This window comes from Cynara cardunculus, assembly GCF_001531365.2.
Source record: "Cynara cardunculus var. scolymus isolate 2C chromosome LG 16, CcrdV1, whole genome shotgun sequence".
NCBI lineage: Eukaryota > Viridiplantae > Streptophyta > Magnoliopsida > Asterales > Asteraceae > Cynara > Cynara cardunculus.
In genome coordinates this window covers 11,393,712-11,414,697 of record NC_037543.1, presented here as the reverse complement: position 1 = coordinate 11,414,697, position 20,986 = coordinate 11,393,712, and the positions used below count along the sequence as shown (strand labels likewise).

The 20,986-nt window shown below is 38.2% G+C and overlaps 1 protein-coding gene across 3 annotated transcripts; it reads left to right on the top strand.

The window, feature by feature from the left end:
• The first annotated feature begins 4,091 nt into the window (after nucleotides 1-4,091).
• On the top strand, nucleotides 4,092-20,092 carry LOC112529429 (chromatin modification-related protein MEAF6). 3 transcript variants are annotated; one of them, XR_003070926.1, is made up of 7 exons: nucleotides 4,092-4,233; nucleotides 4,336-4,430; nucleotides 5,641-5,745; nucleotides 12,227-12,296; nucleotides 13,488-13,515; nucleotides 13,634-13,694; nucleotides 19,819-19,861. XR_003070926.1 is itself a non-coding variant. In XM_025140709.1 (7 exons), the coding sequence occupies exons 1-7, from the start codon at nucleotides 4,221-4,223 to the stop codon at nucleotides 19,928-19,930; spliced, it is 480 nt and encodes a 159-aa protein (XP_024996477.1). In that variant the 5' UTR covers nucleotides 4,094-4,220; the 3' UTR covers nucleotides 19,931-20,092. The 3 variants fall into 3 exon arrangements, 2 of the variants coding, with proteins under 2 accessions (XP_024996477.1, XP_024996478.1); XM_025140709.1 differs by having other exon boundaries at nucleotides 4,094-4,233; nucleotides 5,645-5,745; nucleotides 19,819-20,092; XM_025140710.1 differs by lacking the exon at nucleotides 4,092-4,233 and having other exon boundaries at nucleotides 4,326-4,430; nucleotides 5,645-5,745; nucleotides 19,819-20,092.
• The last annotated feature ends 894 nt before the right edge of the window (nucleotides 20,093-20,986 follow it).

Genomic DNA, 20,986 nt, shown 5'->3' with positions numbered 1-20,986 from the left:
CAATTCAGTAGGGTTTGAACACGCGTCAAGCTTTTAAAGGAAAGCTTGTCCTTTGCTACAGTGAATAGTACAAATGCCTATTCATGAGCAGACATTCTTTCGTGGAGTTGGTGGGTAATAGAGTCAACTAGTCGGCTCTGTACCATACTATACTCTAGAAAGGGTATGGGTTTGTCCTTTGTGTGTGGAAGGACAAGACAAAAACAATATTGCACAACAAGCTTCATTTGATCACTAAATGCTGGAATAACACTAAAGGTCTTTTCAACATTCGATGAGGCTTGGGCAGTCTTCACACATATGTTGACTAGGTTGTAATCACTGAATGTCGATTCAGATCACGAACGTGCTAATCACTAATCTTTAGTCTCAGTCTTCGACTTTCACTGAAGTTTCTTTGGTGTGAGTTTTGTCTTCTTGAAGTATCACTTTCACTGTAGGATTTACAATACATGTTTCAGCGATCACTGAACAGACTCAGTGATGATCGCTGGAACTGAAAGAACAAAAACATAATACTTCGTAAAAGGTAAAATGGATTATCATAAAATCAATGAGAGAGAGTATCAACAAAGGGTCTAAAAGCCAGTTATGACTCTTAGTGGCTCAAAACAGTGTGTTTTCAGGGCTGTTTGCACTATATTTAAGATTAATCTGCTATTTTGTAAATTTCATATAAAATAGATGGATAATACAAGTTAGGTATTTCCAGAACTAGTAGATTCATCATATACCATACTACAACTTTCATTTAGATAGTATCTTCGGTATTGACATCTAAGTGAGGTAAAAATGCTCTAAAAATGAAGGATAGAAGTTGTGAAAAGCCGGGAACGAAATTTTATAAAGCTAATTTTTGTGTTTGCGTTCTTAATGAATATTCGATTGTCCCTTTTGAAGTTTAGGTTGTTTATAAACAGGTAGGACCTAAGTAACTTGTTAATAGAATTAGGATATGGTTTTACGTCATTTAAGTAATAATCGATTTAGGCATTCGTTAGGCACGTGAGCAAGTCAAACCTTATCGTGAATCCCGTTTGATCGTGCTTTACTTCTCTATTTCGCCTAAGGTACGAATTTCACTTTTTTGACTCCTGGGCAACTAGTTGTTGTAGTTGAACCTTCGTAACGGTGGTTCACCGCCTTGTGATTGATCGCTTAAAAGTGGTCAACAAATTGCGTACCTATATATAACAACTCTTGAATCTTTATCGTGAACACTTGAGTCTAATCCGTTGAATTGTATTTTTGAATCTTTCAAGTTTATTAAATTGATTATCATATTTTGAAGTAGTTTTGAGTTTTATGAAGTATGTTGAAACTTGACGTTTTATGAAAGGCATCCGGGTAGTGGCACATGTTTAGTTTTATTGGTTTTCAACATCAACCAATTGATAGGCACATTAGTTGTGATGCCTTCTATGGCGGCTTTGTAGTTATGGCGTCCTGCAAGTGAACTCGGTCCATAAGGTTAGGCCCAATAGTGGCTTACGTGAACCCATCTTGTGGACTAGGCCGATTTTATTGGCTCCAGCACAGATGGATCGATCCTAGGTTTACTTAACATGTGACCGTGGTTAAATTCACAGGGGACTCGGTGTGTGTGTCCGCATGCCAGCCCGATAGTTTGTGTGGTCTAGCCACCCCATGAACATTATAGGAATTGACGAATTGTTTATATTATGTTTGAAATGAGAATTATGAAACGCCTTGATTTTCTATGAATTCAGTTTCATTGAATTGTAAGTCTTCCGCTATATTATCGATGCTACTTATTATTATTTCAAATTTATATTATAATTTGTTCACTGAGCCATGAGCTCAGTCGTGTTCTTATTTTCTGACATGACAGGTTCCAAGTGATACTGGTAGGGACAGGACTTGAGATCGAGCGTTTGACTTTTGGAGTTTTTAAACTCGTTTGTAGATGTATAATATTCTAAACTTATAAATAGTTGTTAGAATGTAATATTTTGGGTTGTATGGTATGCTTTAAAAGTGAATCTATGTTTGGTGTTATTAGTAGCTCTGTAATGTTTGTGTCTTTGAATTAAGTCCCGTTAGTGACACTGCCCGTTCGGATGTGACTATGAAAGTAGGGATATTGTATTTCTTTGGAATGTCGATCAAAGTAATATGGTCTGCAAAGGGTGACGCCTGGTATCCTGTCGGGGGGTTCTACATCATCAAAGACAACTGCTCGGGGTAATTTGGATATCAACGGCAAACATTTTTTTTTTCCATTTTGTTTTTCTAACAATTTTAGGTGGTGAGTCATGGAATCTTCTTCAGGTCGTGTATGGGTTGGCTAAACTTTTTTAAGAAAAAGTCACGTCTTGTAAAAAACACATGCCATGGCGTGCCTCAAGACGCCATGGCGTGAACCACGCCTTATAAAAACGCTATACGCCTTTTTGTAATGTCGGAGATGGGTCTTGCGCCATGTCATGTATTTTTGAACACTGCATGAAGTCCATCCTTTTGGGATGATTCTGCATCATCAAAGACACCAAGTATTGCCAGTAGTGGAAAAAGGGATGTTAGTGGTAGGGAACACATACGTCATAGCGATTGTTGTCATGGGAATTGATGATATCAGATTGATTGCTTGTCAAAAGAAAGTCCAATGAGCTGGGAATGGTGGTGGTGGAGGAAGAACTTGAGATCGGGGAACCGAAGATGTAGAGTTGAGAAAAGGTGGGATGGTGTAAGATGGCATATGCAGGGAATTCGAAGGTGGAGGTTGGTTGATGGAGGATCCAACAATATTTTTCTTTGGGAGTTTTGCAATAAACTCAAACTTTGTCCAATCAAATGAGCGATCTGCTGATGGGCAACATCCAGTTTAGCTTGCATTCTTGAGATGATGTTATGATCAAAACCTATAGTTGACATATTAGAAAGAAAGATCAGTAGAGAAAATAATCTAATAAAAAAATTGTTTCGAAGGGAATCCTTAGCCAAGTCAATGCCGGCGCTAAGCTGTTTATGTCAAAAATTACACAATGCAATTTAAGGTTTGGATCATGAAGCTATCAACTATAGATTGAACCTTCGAGATAATAAACAAATGAAACAAATAAATTAACACATGGATTTTGGTGATGTGGAAAATCCCGTCTAGGGTAAAAACCGTAGACGATCGTGGATATCCTCGATGCACTATAGACATCAATCAAAGATGGTGTCCTTAATAACAATGATCGCTATTACAAGACATGGTTAATAAGAAATGATGTAGATAAACCTAAACAGTAATTTAAATGGCAGGGGTTTCTTCCAGAGCAAGTGAGAGTACAAAATATTCGGTGTTCGAGGTCTTCTGAATTTAGCTAATCTTCATATTTATACTCTTGTATTCATAATGACTGCTTTAATGGCCCTAATCTCTATAATGGTTAACTTTGATGGTGTCACTAAATCTTATTCGTTAGTTACAGTCTTTGCATTGCTGAGAAGATCTTTGCCTTTATTCTTTAGTGATGTTTGATTCTTGTAAGGAATGCAAAAAGTAACATGGCATCGTTAGGTGAAACTATTGGTTGTCGTGGTTATTTGATAACCACGATCCTAGATGATGGCACGTCGAGGATATCGTCGTTAGGAATGATAACCTAGTCGGTTGCTCTTATTAATTTTTTACCCAAACTATCGTCATGTCGCTATTGTCGTTGTTACAACTGCCAACTACATCCTCCCCCGGAACAAAGATGGAGATTCTAATTCTTTTGAAAGATTTCATTTCAATTCCTACCAACCAAACACGTGTCAAATTTCATACCAATTTCTTCAAAGTCAAATTCTTTTGAAGAATTTCAATTCCACCAAATTTCATTATATGAACCAAACGTACTAATTAGTTTTCTTTTCACGTTTATAAAGTTATGGATCATTAAAATTAGCAAAAAGTTGCTAAAGGCAATGATTCGAAAAGTGAAACATCATAAGTTTGTATTAAAAAGGGTCTAAATTGGTAACATGTGAAAATTAAGGTCTATAATTACAAAACGTATAAAACTTGGGGCTTTTCTGCAATTTACCAATAAAGGAAACAGCTAAAGTTTAAAAACTACCTGCCGCTTGTTTTCCCCAATTCACCGATCCTTTAGGTTTAGCAAATCCAGCAAAACGAGTTTGGACTTGAACTCTAGGGCTGGAAACCCAAATTCTAATCGGTTTCTTTTTAAATTTCAGTTATCTTTCTGGAATTTGGCGGGTTCATGGAATCCCAAGGTAATCCGTTATGAGAAAAACCCTAATTTCATATACTGCATGAATTCGAATTTGTTTGCTTATTAAAGTGATGGCTTTTTTACATGTGGATGATGGTTATAGGACAGAAAACTTCGAACAATCCCAAGGCCATGCTTTCATCTATTTTGAGTAAGAGACAAAAGCTTCAGGAAGAACTTCGAACCATCGAAAAGCAGGTTGGTATATGTATAACTGCTTCAGTTATATCTCATTGAGTTACTAATTTGCTGGGAAAATATCAGAAAGTACATAGACAGAATATACATATTCAGATTGGTGTATGTATATGGAGAAAAGACATTAGCCTAGGTTCATACAGTTTCCGTTTTTTGAGATAGGGCACTATTTACAACATCAACAGATATTTGTGAGACTAAATTTTTAAACCAATTGAGTTTGTAAACAAAATTGTGAACACTTCTGCTTTGGACATAAACAACATATCCTGCTGAAACTCCTGTGTAAGGTCGCCTCCTTTTATATAGTCCACTTGTTCATTAGTTCACTACTTCTTACCATGCCATATATTGTGTCAGCCCACCTCATCTAATGTCCTTATCTTGGTACAAGTTATTCTCTTTTGAATTGGTGTATCCAAAGGTCTACATTGGAGATCACCAAACCATCTGAAACTAGTGTTGCCAAACCATTTTTTTAAAATCTGATGACACCCAAAAATTTCTCTGGTAATCATCATGACTTTGTTTACAATTTAAAAGAATAATTCATCATTGGAAGTAGTATTCTTTACATACTCGTATGTATTAAAATGAAGCTTTTCCTCAAATTAAAGTAGGAGGAGTTTCAGTGTTGTTGAGGTTGATATTTCTAGAAATGACGATTAGCATGTTCTCCAAATTGGTGTAAACTTTAGACATACTAAAGGTTGCAATTGATGGATATCTCATGAAATTATGATTTTCTTTTGATGAATATGAGATGAGATAAATAAAAAAGAGAGCATTGAATTGTAGTATAGTCTGCTAAAGGCATATGCAATGGCAAATGTAAGAGGTTAAAAGACCAACTATGCTCATTATTTTCGGGACAAAATTAAAATTCATTTACCTTATTTATGTAAGATGAAGGGAGTTGTTTAAAATAGGCACATTTCTACTAACTCTTTATCATATCAAATATCTGCTAGTAATTTAACTGTTAAAAATGATTAGATCAGTGGAAAAAAGATTCTCACTCACAATCCTTCATTTTGGCTCACCAACAAACCCTGTTTTGCAAGGGAATTTGGCTTCCACAAGTACTATTGTAGTATGTAATTTCATAAATTAGATATCCCCTAACATAGGAATACATGATATGCCTTCAATAGCTGAAGAGAATTTTCTTTTGTTTTTTGAGCAAATTTTTGTTGTTGGAATGATTAAGATAGGTGTATGAATTAGAGACAAGCTACTTACAAGAATCAAGCAATTTTGGGAACGTGTGGAAAGGATACGAAGGGTTTCTTTCTTCATCAAAGAACACTGCAAAGTATGTCTTTTTGGTTTACCTTTTTTTGTACTTGTTTCTTATTTTCCGGTTCATTTTTTTTTTGTCTTTAGCACCATTCACTTCTCTTGAGGTTTCTATATGCTCTTAAGAATGAAACTGACACTTTAGGCATTGCTTATGGAGGACTCACATCACAGATTAATTACCTTTTATGGCAAGGATTAGAAGCATCCCTACTTCCTAGTAATATGCTCTATTTCATTTAATTTACTGGGGGCTTACAGTTTGCTAACTACGATAACTTGAAGACATTCCCTTCATAGTTTAATATGTTTTTGTGCTAAGGTTTATCAGGTTGTTTTCTGTAAGTATTTGAATACAAAACAGACTATAGTTTCTCAAGGATGAGGTCGAGATTTCTGTTTCAAATTTTCTAAATCCTGTAAATGATTCATCCGTGGTTGTAGTGGACGTGGAGGTGGTTAAGAATCTGATTTTGGTGGGAAAAATGCTGATAGATGTATGGGAGCAAAGACTGCTTCTGTTGGACAGTGTGGTTATGTTATGTATCGATATATTGGGCTGTAGGGAGGGGCGGAGCCGGGATATAGAATCAGGGGGAGCACCAAGCATTTTATGAGAGTAGAACACCTAGTTTTCATTTTTTTGAATCTATATATGTGAGTATGATATTTTTATTAGAGCAAAATATAACAAAGTTTGATTTAGCTCATATATAGTGTAATAAAATTATTTTCTCACCAATTGACATAGCAAAGTGTCAAAATTTCCTATTTTATACCTATTTTGATCAATAACATGAATGTGGATGCCCGTTCATGAAAGATTTACGAAAGGGTTACGGCAAAATGGAGATAAGCTTGATATCCACATCATCAAAATGGGTAAAGAAGTAGAAGATTTGAAATTTTGTTACACTAAATAAAAACTTTGAAAATTTATTACATTGACCGAGAATAAATTTATTACACTAAATAGGAATTAAGGGTGTAATCACATTTTCGATTTTGGTTTTGATTTGAAAACGCAGGGTCAAAGTGATGGTACTGATATTTTAAATAATTTTTTAGTTTTCAATTTCAATTTTATAAAATTCAAGAAAACAAAATATTAATAACTTAACACTAATAACAGTTAGCATATAAACAGATAAAAACTCAAATTTCTCACTGACTTCTCATTTTTCCAACTATGTCCAATAAAATTTAAAAACCCAGGAAGAGCACATGCACCCCCTGGTGGTACCAATTTGGCTCGGCAAGTGGCTGTGGGTCGACGTTTGATATATTTATGTAGTGCCGTTGAATGCAACATATGTTCTTATTGCATGCAACATATGTTCTTATTGATTATGTGGTGCTGTTAGAGGGTGAGGGACTAGTGAGTTCTTATTGATTATATAGTGCTGTTGAATGCAATGTTTATTCAAGTATTATGGTAAACCTCCTGTACATTTCACGTATAAGAGAAGGGTTAATTAAGGGAAATCCTTTATCTTGTTAGTAGTTGGTGGGTATACTTGTATAAGGGCATTTTGGGGTTTTCTCTTTTGGAATAAGGAGCGGGATCCTTTATTTGTTGAGGGGAGTGCTTTCTGTTAAGCATGCGTTTTTTTTAGTAATTGTAAATTGAGCTTAGGATATGGGAGAGCTCTGGGTTTCTCGAAAGCCATAGGAGTATTTCTTTCTCTGTAATTTCAATTCAATTTCAATCAATCGACACCAGTTTACATCAAATTGGTATCAGAGCAGCAACGATTCATGGATGGGGACTCGAAGCGTGGCAACACGAGTTGACGAATTGGAAGCAATGTTGGTTCGATCGAGAAAGGGATGCAATCGATCCTTGAAACTATGAAGAAAATCCTAAAACAACAAGTTGAAGTGACGAGCAAGTTGAATCCGTTACCAACATCAGAAGGCAGTGATTCATCTGGTTCGAGCGGAAGAAAGAGAGAAGGAGAATTTCATGATCCAAATCGTTCTTTGGCGGTGAACGGCAGAAAATTAGAGATTCCAGCGTTCAATGGAAACGATCCAGATGGTTGAATACTTTGGGCTGAGAGGTATTTCACTTTGAATCGATTAAATCAGGAAGAGCGGAACGATGTGGCATTTATTGATTTTGTAGGCGATGCTCTGAAGTGGTTTCGATGGGAAAATAAACGACATCCGATCACTAGATGGGAGGATCTGGAGCATCTTCTGTTGAGGCAATTCAGATCATTGGCATCCGGCTCCTTATGTGAACATTTTATGGCGATTAAACAGGAAAGGACGATCGACAAATACAGGAAGAAATTCGTCGAGTTGGCAGCTCTTTTGAACGGGATTCCATAAGAGGTTTCTGAGCCAATTTATTGATGGTTTAGAAGACTTAAGCAACATAGAGTTACGATTGATGAGCCCAATTTCATTGACTGAAGCTATGGAGAAAGCATTGAAGATCGAGGTAAAGAATAAAATGATTGGTAGGGATCGAATGTCAGGTACGAACAGGAGGAACACCAACTCCGTCTCGGAGGCTAGAAGTAGTTCATCATTTTCCATGGCATCCCCTGTTGCCACGGTCAGAACCGGATCGGAATACAGGAGATTATCCGATCAGGAAGTCCAACAGAGACGATCTCTAGGCCTTTGTTATAGGTGTGACGAGAAGTACTCTCTGGGCCATAAGTGTAAAAAAAGGGATTAATGTTATTTTGGTACAGGAAGACTCGACAGAGGAGGAAAACGGGGATGAGGAGGAAAAGGCGTTGAATACAATGGATGTCGTAGATCTCGGACAGAATGTGGAAATTCATCTCAATTCAGTGGTGGGCCTCACTAATCCGAAAACGATGAAGATGGAAGGCGTTATCATTGATCAAAAAGTAGTGGTGCTTATAGACAGTGGGGCTACTCACAATTTTTTCTTGAAAGAGGTAATGAGTAAGCTGGAGCTATCGGTGGAGAACACGAAAGAGTACACAATAACTATGGGAATCGGCATAACTGTGAAGGGAGAGGGTGTTTGCAGGCATGTGACTTTGCCGATACAAGGATTGGATATAATAGAAGATTTGTTACCAATCCAATTAGGAAATAGTGATGTGATTTTGGGAATGCAATGGTTAGAAACCCTTGGTGCCACATTTACTAATTGGAAAAAACAGATTATGAAATTTACGATCGGGGGGAAATCTGTGTCGTTGCGGGTGTGATCCGTCTCTTGCAGATCTAAAGTATCGTTAAAAGCAATGTGGAAGATTATTCAACAGGAAGGTCATGGGGGTGCAATTTGAACTGGGCTCTTGTGAGTCTGTGCAAGGAAGCCCCGAGGAAGTAAAATTGGCAGAGTCTGCTCTTGTTCCGCTGCTACAGGAGTTCGATCGGGTTTTCCATTTGCCTACGGGACTGCCACCGATTAGGGATAAGGAGCACGAGATTGTATTGAAGAAAGGGGCCAAACCAGTGAACCTGAGACCGAATCGGTATCCACATTATCAGAAGGACGAGATCGAAAAATTAGTCAAAGAAATGTTGGAGGCAGGGGTGATTCAACCTAGTGCGAGTCCATTTTCGAGTCTCGTCCTGTTGGTGAAGAAAAAGGATGGCAGTTGGAGATTCTGCATCGATTATAGAGCCTTAAACAAGGCCATGATGCTAGATAAATTTCCTATACCTGTCATTGATGAGTTGTTGGATGAACTTCACGGGGATCAAGTGTTTTCAAAGCTTGACTTGAAGTCTGGATACCATCATCAGAATGAAAAAAGAGGATGTACACAAGACTGCCTTTCGCACTTATCAAGGGCATTACGAATTTCTCGTGATGCCTTTTGGCCTGGTTAACGCTTCGGCTACTTTTCAAGGATTGATGAATAGGGTTTTTAATGGCATTTTGAGGAAGTTTGTGCTGGTATTTTTCTATGACATACTTGTGTACAGTAAATCAATGGAGGAACACTTGGGGCATTTGAGGGTTGTTCCGGAAATATTGTCCCAAAATCAGCTTTATGCTAATAAAAAAAATGTGAGTTTGGTCGACGTAAACTAGGCTACTTGGGCCATATAATTTCAAGGGATGGGGCTGGGGTCGATGAGTCCAAAGTTAGAGCGATCATGGATTGGAGGATTCCGGTGACAGTTACGAAATTGCGAGGATTTTTGGGTTTGTCCGGGTATTACCAGAAGTTCATACAAAGATATGGCATGGTAGTTGCTCCGCTTACAGGATTACTTAAGAAGAATCAGTTTCAATGGACTGAGGAGGCTCATTCTGCCTTCGAAGGACTGAAGAAATTACTTTCAACCGCCTCGGTCTTACAGTTGCCAGATTTTTCGGTCGATTTTGTTATTGAGACGGACGCATCATAGTATGGGTTGGGGGTTCCTGATGCAAAACGAGCAACCAATAGCCTATTTTAGTCAAGCATTGGGGATAAGAGCCAGGCAGAAGTTTCTGTATGAAAAAGAATTGATGGCGATCGTTTTTGCAGTTCAGAAGTGGAGACCACATTTGTTAGGAAGGCACTTTGTTGTGCTAGTGACCAATGTAGCCTTCGATTTCTATTGGAGCAAAGGGTGGTGGAACCTGAGCATCAAAGGTGGATGAGTAAGTTGTTAGGTTACGATTTTTCGATTGTCTACAAACCGGGAAGTGCAAACCGGGCTGCTGACGCCTTGTCTCGCAAGGGAGATTTGATTGAATGTTCCAGCATAGGTGGACCGCAGTGGAGACAATGGGACAATATGAAACAGGAAATTGAGGATGATAACTTTTTGAAAAAAATAAAAAATAATTTGCTGATTGATCCCAATGTTCATAAGGGATTTGAAGTACAACAAAAGCTCCTGTTATACAAGGGCAGATTGGTTTTGCCTCGGAAATCACAGTTTATTCCCTTGTTATTCGAAGAAAAATTCATGCTTCTCGGATCGGAGGTCACACCGTGGAGGATCTTACGTATCAACGAATAGCTTCCGAAGTCTTTTGGGTGGGAATAAGGAAGGACATTAGTGATTTGGTGAAAAAATGTGAAGTGTGCCAACGGAACAAGAGTTTAAGTGGAACCCTAGCGGGATTATTACAACCGTTGGCCTTGCCTTCTACTGTTTGGGAGGAAATTTCGATGGATTTTATAGAAGGCTTACCGCAATCAAATGGTATGAGTTCTATTCTGGTTATAGTGGATCGTTTTAGTAAATATGCTCACTTTGTGGGACTAAAACATCCTTTTGATGCTTGGTCCGTCGCTGTGTTTGTAAAAGAGATTATCAGGTTGCATGGCATTCCTCAGTCGATAGTTTCGGATCGAGATAAGATTTTTCTCAGTGTGTTCTAGAAAGAATTATTCAAGTTGCAGGGCTCTAAATTGAAGTATGGTACAGCCTACCATCCCCAAATAGATGGCCAAACTAAGGTGGTCAACAAATGTTTAGAGCAGTATTTGAGGTGTTGGAGTGTCGGACAAACCGAGACAATGGAGTAAATGGCTGGCGTGGGCATAATTAGCTTATCACACTTCAATCAAATGTGCTCCGTTTCAGGTGCTATATGGTCGAGATCCACCCCCATTATTACGATATAGAGCCCTCATCCAATTTATAGTCGGAGAACAGGAGCTGCTCAATAGAGACGAAATCTGGGATGAAGTTCGAATGCATCTATTGAAGGCTCAATGCCAGATGAAACAACAAGCTGATTTGAAACGAAAGGAGGTGGATTTTACACCGGGAGATTGGGTACTTCTGAAGTTATGTCCTTACCGGCAGAAATCGTTGGTCAAAGGAAATAATCCGAAGTAATTAGCTAGATTTTATGGCCCTACAAGATTTTGGAAAAAATTGGCAAGGTAGCTTATTGGCTGGAGCTGCCAACAGGGTCAAAATACATCGTGTGTTTCATGTATCACAATTGAGACAAGCTCTGGGCAATTGTATGTCAGCTCAGAATGTTCTTACTAGGTTGTCGGAGGACTTAGTGCTACAAGCAATGCCAGAGGATTTGTTGGATGTCCGCCCTTTGGCTCACGGTGATCCTGGCCAGTTAGAGGTGTTGGTTAAATGGAAAGGGGTGTTGGTTAAATGGAAAGGGCTGCCCGATTTCGAGTCCTCATGGGAAGAGTTGGAACCTCTGCTGCAACAGTTTCCTAATGATCACCTTGAGGACAAGGTGATTTTTTTTTTTTGGGGGGGGGGGTGGGGAAGTATTGGTAAACCTCCTATATGTTTCACGTATAAGAGAAGGGTTAATTAGGGGAAATCCTTTATCTTGTTAGGAGTTGGTGGGTATACCTGTCTAAGGGAATTTTGGGGTTCTCTCTTTTGGAATAAGGAGCGGGATCCTTTATTTGTTGAGGGGAGCGCTTTCTGTTAGGCATGCGTTTTTTTTTGAGTAATTGTAAATCGAGTTTAAAGCCATAGGAGTATTTCTTTTTCTGTAATTTCAATTCAATTTCAATCAATGGACACCAGTTTACTTATTAACTGACCTTAGTTCGTTCGTCATTTTGCAGCTTGAAAAGGTCGAGAAAATTTCAGCATGAAGATAGGCTTTTTTCATTGTCATCAGTTACCTCGCCAGCGGTATGATAGATGTTTTGTGTTCAGACAACTTTACATTTTGTATTCAGATAACTCTGTAAAACAATGCTTCTTAATTGCTCAATTTTTTTTAGAATTTTCACTGGGGTTACATTTATATTAACGGTTTTTCAGTCTGATGCTCTGCATGGGCCCTCTATGCTACATGCCTAATTGGTGGAACAACTTAATTCAGAGAAATCAGTTATTATCACAGAAATTTGTGCTTAGTTATGCAGATTAGTCTTTAAATTGAGAGTGATGGTCTTTTAACATGTAAGCTAAATTCAGATAATGGACTTCGGATGGATTAGTTTGAGTGCTGTGCCAGGCAAGTCAAATATAACAGCTTCCTGGTGATGGTGCATATTTGCAGTCTCTGGCTTTGAAGTGCTTATTGATGCTCCATACAACTCAGATTTTGTCAAACTAGGGGGCAAATCAGTATATGGGGTATAAAATGATATTTAGGTATAATTTAAACGGTGAGTTCCATATCAGTATGTGAGATATTAAATAGTAGCAGTATCTTTATTTTTTCTGCCTCCACATCCTTTGGGCTATTTAAATATCACTAGTTTGAAAGACTATTCTAAAACGATATCTGCAAATAGGTATTGTTAGAATTTGAAGTTCAGAATGAAGAGAAGGAAACACCAGGGGTCTTCTCAGAAGTTGGAAACAGGCCCTCTACTCTTTGGGTGGAGGTTAGGTCTGCGTACAACCCACTCCCAGACCCCATCCCTGGGTGGGATATACTTTGCTCGTTCGGTTTGGTTTGGTTTGGTTTGGTTTGGTTTTTAGAATGAAGAAAAGGAAACAGTTTCATGTTTTCCAAACAAAGACCATTGCTCTTATGATTTTGATGCAACTAAAGGTCATATATCAATATTATTATATTTGCAGTCCCATGCCTGGATGCAGTAGGTTTTGTTTTCTGGTGTCTGCCTATACAAACTCTTCCAGAATATACGTTGTATTGATTGCTTAAAGAAACTTTTCACATCTATTTCTTCACTTGGTGATTTTGTCGTTGCAATTATGAAATTATTAGTTTTCAATTTTCATTCAACTGTACAATCTGTGTACATTATCAGAAGCTTACCTGCAAATTGCAAGTCAAATCTTACCACTTGAACATGGAATAATCATTTAAATTTCTAGTTTACTTCTATTGTTTTTGTATATCTTCAGGCTGAAGAGCTTGGAGCAGGACGAGAAGGTGAGCTCTTCTAACTAACAACTTCTCTTTAGCATATCTTCTATTCTCGACAAATCTAGTTTTCAGTTCAACCATGTGTAAGGTCCACTTATTCTTTTCTGGTTTGCATGTTTATTAGAGGGAAGATCAGATATGGGTCCAGGCAGACCTAAAGGTGGAGGCCTAACTATTAATGGACAGTAAGTACACATTTCTCTTTATTGACTCTATTTTTGTCCTCAGTTCAAGAAAAAGTTCAGTTTGTTCATTCAAGGATGTCGAAGGGATAAGAGGCACCCCTAGGCACCAGGAGAGACAAGGTGTAGGGTTACTGACTTGAGGTTAAGCAACACATTTTTGAAGTGGTGGCATCCCAAAGGTGGTGAGCTCCACTGTTAAGTTCTATACTTATGGTGATTTAGTTTAAGAGCCCTAGTTTCTTTCTTATGAAGATAAACTCCAGAAACAAATAAAAACCACCAAGGCTAGCATTTATTAAACTTACATAAAAGTGTAAGGGGCAGTTCGGTACTGACTTAATGGGCCATATGGCATACTCGGTAAGCCCAACATGCCTGTTTGGAAGTGGCTTAATCATTCAGATAGTGGCTTATTTGGTCAGCTCATGAGAGCTTGCTTAATGTATTAAGCTCCTTTTTTTTCCATCCCTACCCTTTGTGAACAGCCCCTTACTCTCCCTAAACAAAACACGCGCCTCCCTGATATGAGAACATCCCACTGCTGATTTGTTGCTGCTTTGCTGTTGCCCCCTGTTGCCTGTTTGTCCTCCCTCCCCCTTGCTTCTTCATTGCTTTCCTTCTTAACAAGTCCCCCCTCCCCCCTGCCATTCGTCTGTCATCCTCCCTCCTTTGGTGCTCCAATTATTTTGGTAATTGAAGAGAGTAGATTGTACCTAACCTGCTTGTCTTTCTTCTCTGTTACTCTTCTTGTATCTCCTGCTACCTCATCCTTGTTTGCTTTGGCAATTGAAGACGAAGTAGAAAAACATAATCCACATTATTGGGTTTTTTCCCACTCTATCTTCATGCTTTTTTTGTTAGCCAACTCGTATTTTAGGATTCTTTGTTTGTTCATTTTGTTCAAGCCGAGGATAAGGGCTCTTTGTTTGTGCATCATTTTGTTCTGGCAAAGTATTTCTAAATAGTATAGGTTCGTTAATTGCACATAAGTTGTTTGATGAAATGTCTAAAAGAAATGTGGTGTCCTTAAATCCAGTGACAGATGGGCCCTTTGGATTAGGTGACGTTTCAAAGTTAGGGGAAAAATAGTAATTTACACCATTCAGCATATAGAACAAACAACAATTTAGCTTCATTCCAACCAAACATTCCCCAAGTCTCTAATAGTTGAAGAACAATGATAGCCAATGCATTCTATAAATGTTCACAAGTAAATCTTTAATCAGTTCAGTCTAAGTGCTTGCTGAAGACGAGGCACAAACCCATTAAACTCCATATGAAAATGAAGAAAAACCTAGTCTCCATAAAGAATTCAGGAATCCTACAATAAAGTCCTAGCAAGAAGGATCCCTCAAATTATGCTCAATGCTCCTACGATTACATCTGATTGCTTCTTATTGTGAAGAACAGCAGGGTTGTGGGCAAACAGAACTCATGGATAATGAAACCAATAACACTGAAGAAGCATCAATAAGTTATACCAAATTTACATTGAAAAACATACTAAAGTCATACTTAGCATCAGAAATAGGAATATGCACCACCATAGTTACCAATCTCTGTGATGCGATGGTACAATGCAACAAGCATGATGTGCTAACATCTATGTTACACCCAGGTAGAAACAAAAACATGTTCTGGTGTGCAAAGGCTTTCTTTTTCTCCTGGGTATTGTCTATAAAAACAAATGATCACTATAAATATTTCTAGTCATGCACATGGAATGACATGGTCCATAATTACCCCCATGGAACCAGGTTTGCTCATATAGTCCAAAGAGTTGTAATAGTAGTTAACTAAAATTTACACAAGCACAAAAATAGTAAGTAAATAAAATCTCATTATGTGGTTTTAACATTTAAGTTTAAGAAAGTCTTGGAAGTTCATCAGAAAAAGTAATAAGATACTGAAAATTACCAACTGACTCAACACGGGCGAAGGCAGTTTATCATACTACTAGCACTAGACTCACTCCTAGATGGGTTAGCCGCTTATGTATGCCGACCCATGCCACGACTCAAAATAAGCTGAAAATTGACTTAAGCTCTTCAAATGCTATAGTCTGTTGCGTCTGTCAACGAGTGATGTAACTTGCAATGAAGACGTATCTAGCTCGTATGGACAATGACACCCACATGCAATTCCTTTCATTTGTTAGCCTTCTTGTTCTGATAAGTGCAACAAGCAGGGTAGAAAGTGATTGATGGTTCAAAGCTTTAATAGATTTACCGGTAGTTAGAAGATTCAAAATAAAGCTAGGCATAAAATACTAAAGGGCTCCAAGATTTGGCTAGATATTATTTTCAATGCATACAACTTTATCTTGCAGACATTTAGGCAATATAATAAGGGGATGTAAAAGGAAAATGTTGTTTTACCAAGAGTATCTATTATAAACAACAATTAAATTACCTCAATGTGTTACAATAACATGAGGATTATGTTGCTCTTGAGAGAATGGAATGTGTGGAAGAAATGAAGCTCTTGCTCACTATGTTGATCACGAGAAATAGCGGTAGTAGTATGTGCACCACTAATCAAATGTTGTGCACTCTAGCGTTGAAAGACCTTGTGAAGTCCTCCTTAATGTAGCATTTGGTGCGCAGACATGATTGGACAGGACTGGACAAGAGGGTAGGACAGGACTGGACTGGACGGGACAAGATTGGACAGAACAAGTGTGTCTGGTGTTTGGTACGACTAGGACTGGACTGGACAAGACAAAACTAGACAAGTTGTCTCTAAAAGTTATTTTATGATTTTATATATCATATAATAGTTATAATTAACACAAATAAAGTAAATAATTTAATTTATAATATAAACTTTTTACTCAATTTTCATGAACATAAATACATAAATATAAAATAGTACCAAATTTGAATGTATTTTTTTTATATAATTGATGGTAGTTTGAAAAACCCGATTCATACAAAGAAGTTATGTTTTATTCGATTTGAAAGATCCTTATCAATTGGTGAAGGCACGGTGGAAATTGTTGCAACAACAATGGTTGTGGAGGTAGAAGCATTGGTGATTGGTGGACGATGGTGGTTGTGGAGGACGTGAAGATGGTGGATAGTGGTGGAGGAGGTAGTTGTGGCCTATGTGGTGGAGGTAGGTGTGTGACGATATTAGTGGTGGTGGAGATAGGTGGTGGTGTTTGTGGAGGACGTGAAGATGGTAGTTAGTGGTAATGGTAGCTGGTGGTGGTGGTTATGAACGATGTTGGTCAGTGGTCGACGATGGTTGGAGGTGGTGGAGGAGGTTGTAGTAGAGGAGAAGGTGGAGGTGGCCAACGGTGGTAGTGGTGGTGGTCTGCTTGGTTTTAAAAAGCGCGATGCGGTCCGATGCGTTAAGGGTCCCGGAAGCCGATGCGTGATGCGTGATGCGTGATGCTGATGCGCTCGCATCACGCACGTGATGCGCCCGATATTCAAAAAATATTTATAAATTAATTCTACATATCAATTTCTACCTTAAAAATACTTACCTATCAAAATACTTCATTTATAACATAAAGTAGTTAAAAAAGTGGCATTAGAATCTTAAAAAGTTCGTGAATCAGAATAACAGAAGTACATAACATACAAACTACTACCATGAAGAACACAATTACACAAGTAMATGTCTAATAGTCCTAATCCCTAAACTAAATGACCAACCAAGTGACCAACTAATACTCCCCAAGATCAGCATCATCAAAACCCAACACGGGTTCTCTAACCCCAGGTTCTATTTTACATAACTAAGAAGCCCAACTAAAAAAAGCCCAACTAAAAAGCCCAAGTAAACACTAAAAAAGGGAGCCCAAAACGCAACAGACATGATGCGCTGATGCCTAAGTGATGCACGCATCGTGTGATGCGTAGGTGATGCGTTCGCATCATGGAATCGCATCGCATCAGCCTCTTTGATGCGTTCTGTCCAGCGCATCAGAGCGCATCACGCATCAGAGCGCATAATGCGCGCATTTTTAAACCAAGGTGGTCTGTGGCCGACGATGGTTGATCAAGTGGCGGAGGAGGTGGTGGTTGTAGAAGAGAAGGTGGAGGTGGGCAACGGTGGTAGTGGCAATGGACGGCGGTGGTGGTGGTGGTGGTTGTGGAGGTGGTGATAGATGGTGGTGTTCGGTGGTTAATGGTGGTTGTGGAGGTGGTGAGGAGGTGGAGGTGGCCGACAGTCGGCTACCAGTGGTGGCGTTGACCGCAACTAGTGGTGGTGACCACTAAAACAAATACCATGTTAAAGTTGTATATCGAACGAGGGTCGATTAGTAATATTTTAGTTTCTGTCTCCTTTTCCCATTTTGTTCTACCTATTTTTGTGGAACAAGAAAAAACATTTTTTGTCCCACCTTGTCCCAATTCTTGTCTCTGTTCCATATCGCACCAAGCGTGGGACAGTGAGTTCTTGTCCTATCCCATGTCGCGCCAAACGTGGGATAGTGAGTTTTGTCCCATCCTGTCTTGTCATGTCTCATGTACCAAACGCAGTCTAAAGCTTCAGGCAATGCCACTTATAGTGTAGAAGTTAGAACCTCCCATGACAACCTCCTTTCTAGTGGCGCTTCTAGCCTTCTACCATAAGTTGAAGAAGTCCAAAAGATTGCTTTGAGCTAGTGTGTACTTTCGGACTTTCGGCTGGTGAGCATTTGATGAGAAGCGAGTAGATTCGATGGTAGTAGTTTTGGTTGGCCCAAAAGCATTGTTTGAGCCAAGTCATGGGTAGACGAAAACTCTTAAATCATAGACAGACTTGCGACCTCAACATAAAAGGATGAGCCTGGTCTGTCTATTTGTACGTATTGGCTTAATTCACTCCTAACCTCCAAAACGCAAAAGAAAAGGATATATTTCATGACGCTCTTGAATGATGTGTGGATCCACTCAATGAACTTCAATTCTTTGGCTTATCTACAAGTTGAATTGAAATAATTTCTTGAAAATAATGAGAATGCCCTTGAGAGACGGAGTACACACGAATCATACTCGTAGATGTTAATTAAGTTGCTACTTTATGCTTTAAAGAAAGGTGTGGTCAGACAAATGATTGCAGTGGGCATGAATATCAGGCGTTTAGATGTCGAATGTACACAAGATGTCATTATTATTTGCTTGCTAAGGAGTCATTAGTTTGGATGAGCCCAATACTATGTTTCTTTTTTATTGATGATAAACAGAAGTTGACAAATTGGTTCTAATTTTTGTCGTTAAATCTCGTTCAGACGTAAGGTTTGTAGTGATGATTACTGTCGATGGAGAATCTTTATGACCTAATGTACATAATGTTTAGATAACCAGATATTGCAATCTATAAGAAGGAAAACATCTGTCAAAAACAAGAAACCGAATGGTTTCTCGTGGCTTGCCACTAGGGTTTGCAGTGATCTGCCAAAGGCAACTAGGAAGCAGTGACTTCTGTCGTCCCCTTGGTTTTTAGGTCAATATATGACATGAAAGAGGACTGGAAAAGATTTAAAAAGAAAGCCCAAACTGCCTATTATATAAACCAAACTGGACCAAATGAACCTGGTAATTCTAAATGGAATGAGCTTGAGCCTCAAGCCCTAGGGGCCACACATTTTTCAAGACGTGACTTATGGTGACAAATCTATATATAATGTTCAAGAATATGGTTTTCTACTATTACTCTGATATAAGACCATATACAAGTAGGTTATATGCTAAAAGGGTAGAAAATATTGACAAGTCACAAAAAGCCACGTCATAAGGTAACATGGCGTCAGAAAAAAGCCTTGCACCCTTTAGAACACTGGATCTACCCCAAGGGGCAAACCACTGTTGTTTCTGTGAAGATTTCCAGCTTGCGAATCAAAAATTATAGAAACAAGCGAGCAAGCTACACGTGTGAGTGTGTTGCAAATAAGCAATGGAGTAAATGGAAAAAAGCAGCAGAGGGAAATAGGTTCATGATGCATATATGATGCTGCAAAAGTCTTTTTTTCTCTTGAATCAACATGGTAAATTCGATAAGAATCACCGTGTATCTTCATTGTCCTTGTATTTTCATCTTTTAACACCACTTGGATATAACTTTTTTTCCATGATTTGAATGTTGAGCCGGTTTTGATTTTGCGTGTATATGAATATGATTGATTTAGGGGGAAACCGAAGAAAGGAAGAAGTGGACCAAGAGATGGGCGGAAAATCCGGCTGTCTAATGACCTGGATCTTGATGATGACGATGATCACGATATGGGTGGCATGAGATAGTTAAACCTCAAAAGGGGATGCTATTATAATCTCTGTTTGTGTGTTTAATTTTGTTTTCTATTTTTCATAACTTGATGACTTTTAATTTGAAGATGTAAGCTAAGTTGAGATCCATCCATATTTGTGATCAGCAGTCATTAAGAGGGGGACTTTGCTTGCAACAATATTTACCCATGTGAACAAAACTAAAAATCTTCAAAAAAAAAAAATGAATTAAATTTAACTCTTAAGAGGATGCACATTAGGATGAGATGCACTGGATCAATCCTCGCATCAAACGCGATTCATCGGTAGGCAAGAGATAAAAAGTGATAAGGAAGCAGATTCGTTCTTATGTTTCTCATTTTAACTCTTTTTCTCATATAATTATTCACCTTTCAAAATTGATACAGATACAACACTCATCTTATTTGTCATGGGCAAGGTGAACAAGTTAAGGGAGGGACGGTTAGGAATCGGTCTGCTGGTTATATGTTTCTAGCATAAGTCCGTCCCGTTATGAGGATTGGCCTGGTTGGTTTGTTTTTTTTTTTTCTCGATCCTTTTTTGAAGTTCTTTTTTTTTTAAACCTCTACCATTGGATCGATTACAACTTTGCTATTACCGTTTATTTACTATTTTTTATACCTATGTACTCTCATTCTATCTTAATCTTTCAACTTCTAAGTTTATAAATTGTGATTTCGATATACTTTTGTGTTCGTATTTTTCGTGAAAAACTTCACACACTCCAATTCTCAAGTGGCTGGTTCTTGAGTCTTTGGTTCCCAAATTCGTTTGTCGATCATAACCGAAAAGCATTCGATTGGCAAAATTACAAGTTAGTTATAGCAACCCGTCACAATTTGCATATATAATACATGAACTTTGGAATAACACTAACTGGTTCCAACTCTACAGAAAGATGGTCAATAAAATTACTACAAACTTGATGCACAATTTACATGACTTGAATATAACAAATTCATGAGTTCATGTAGTAAATAGTTTCCACAAAACTTAAGTTTAGCATATAATCAGATGTAAAAATTATGAAACTTCCAATAACATATTCTC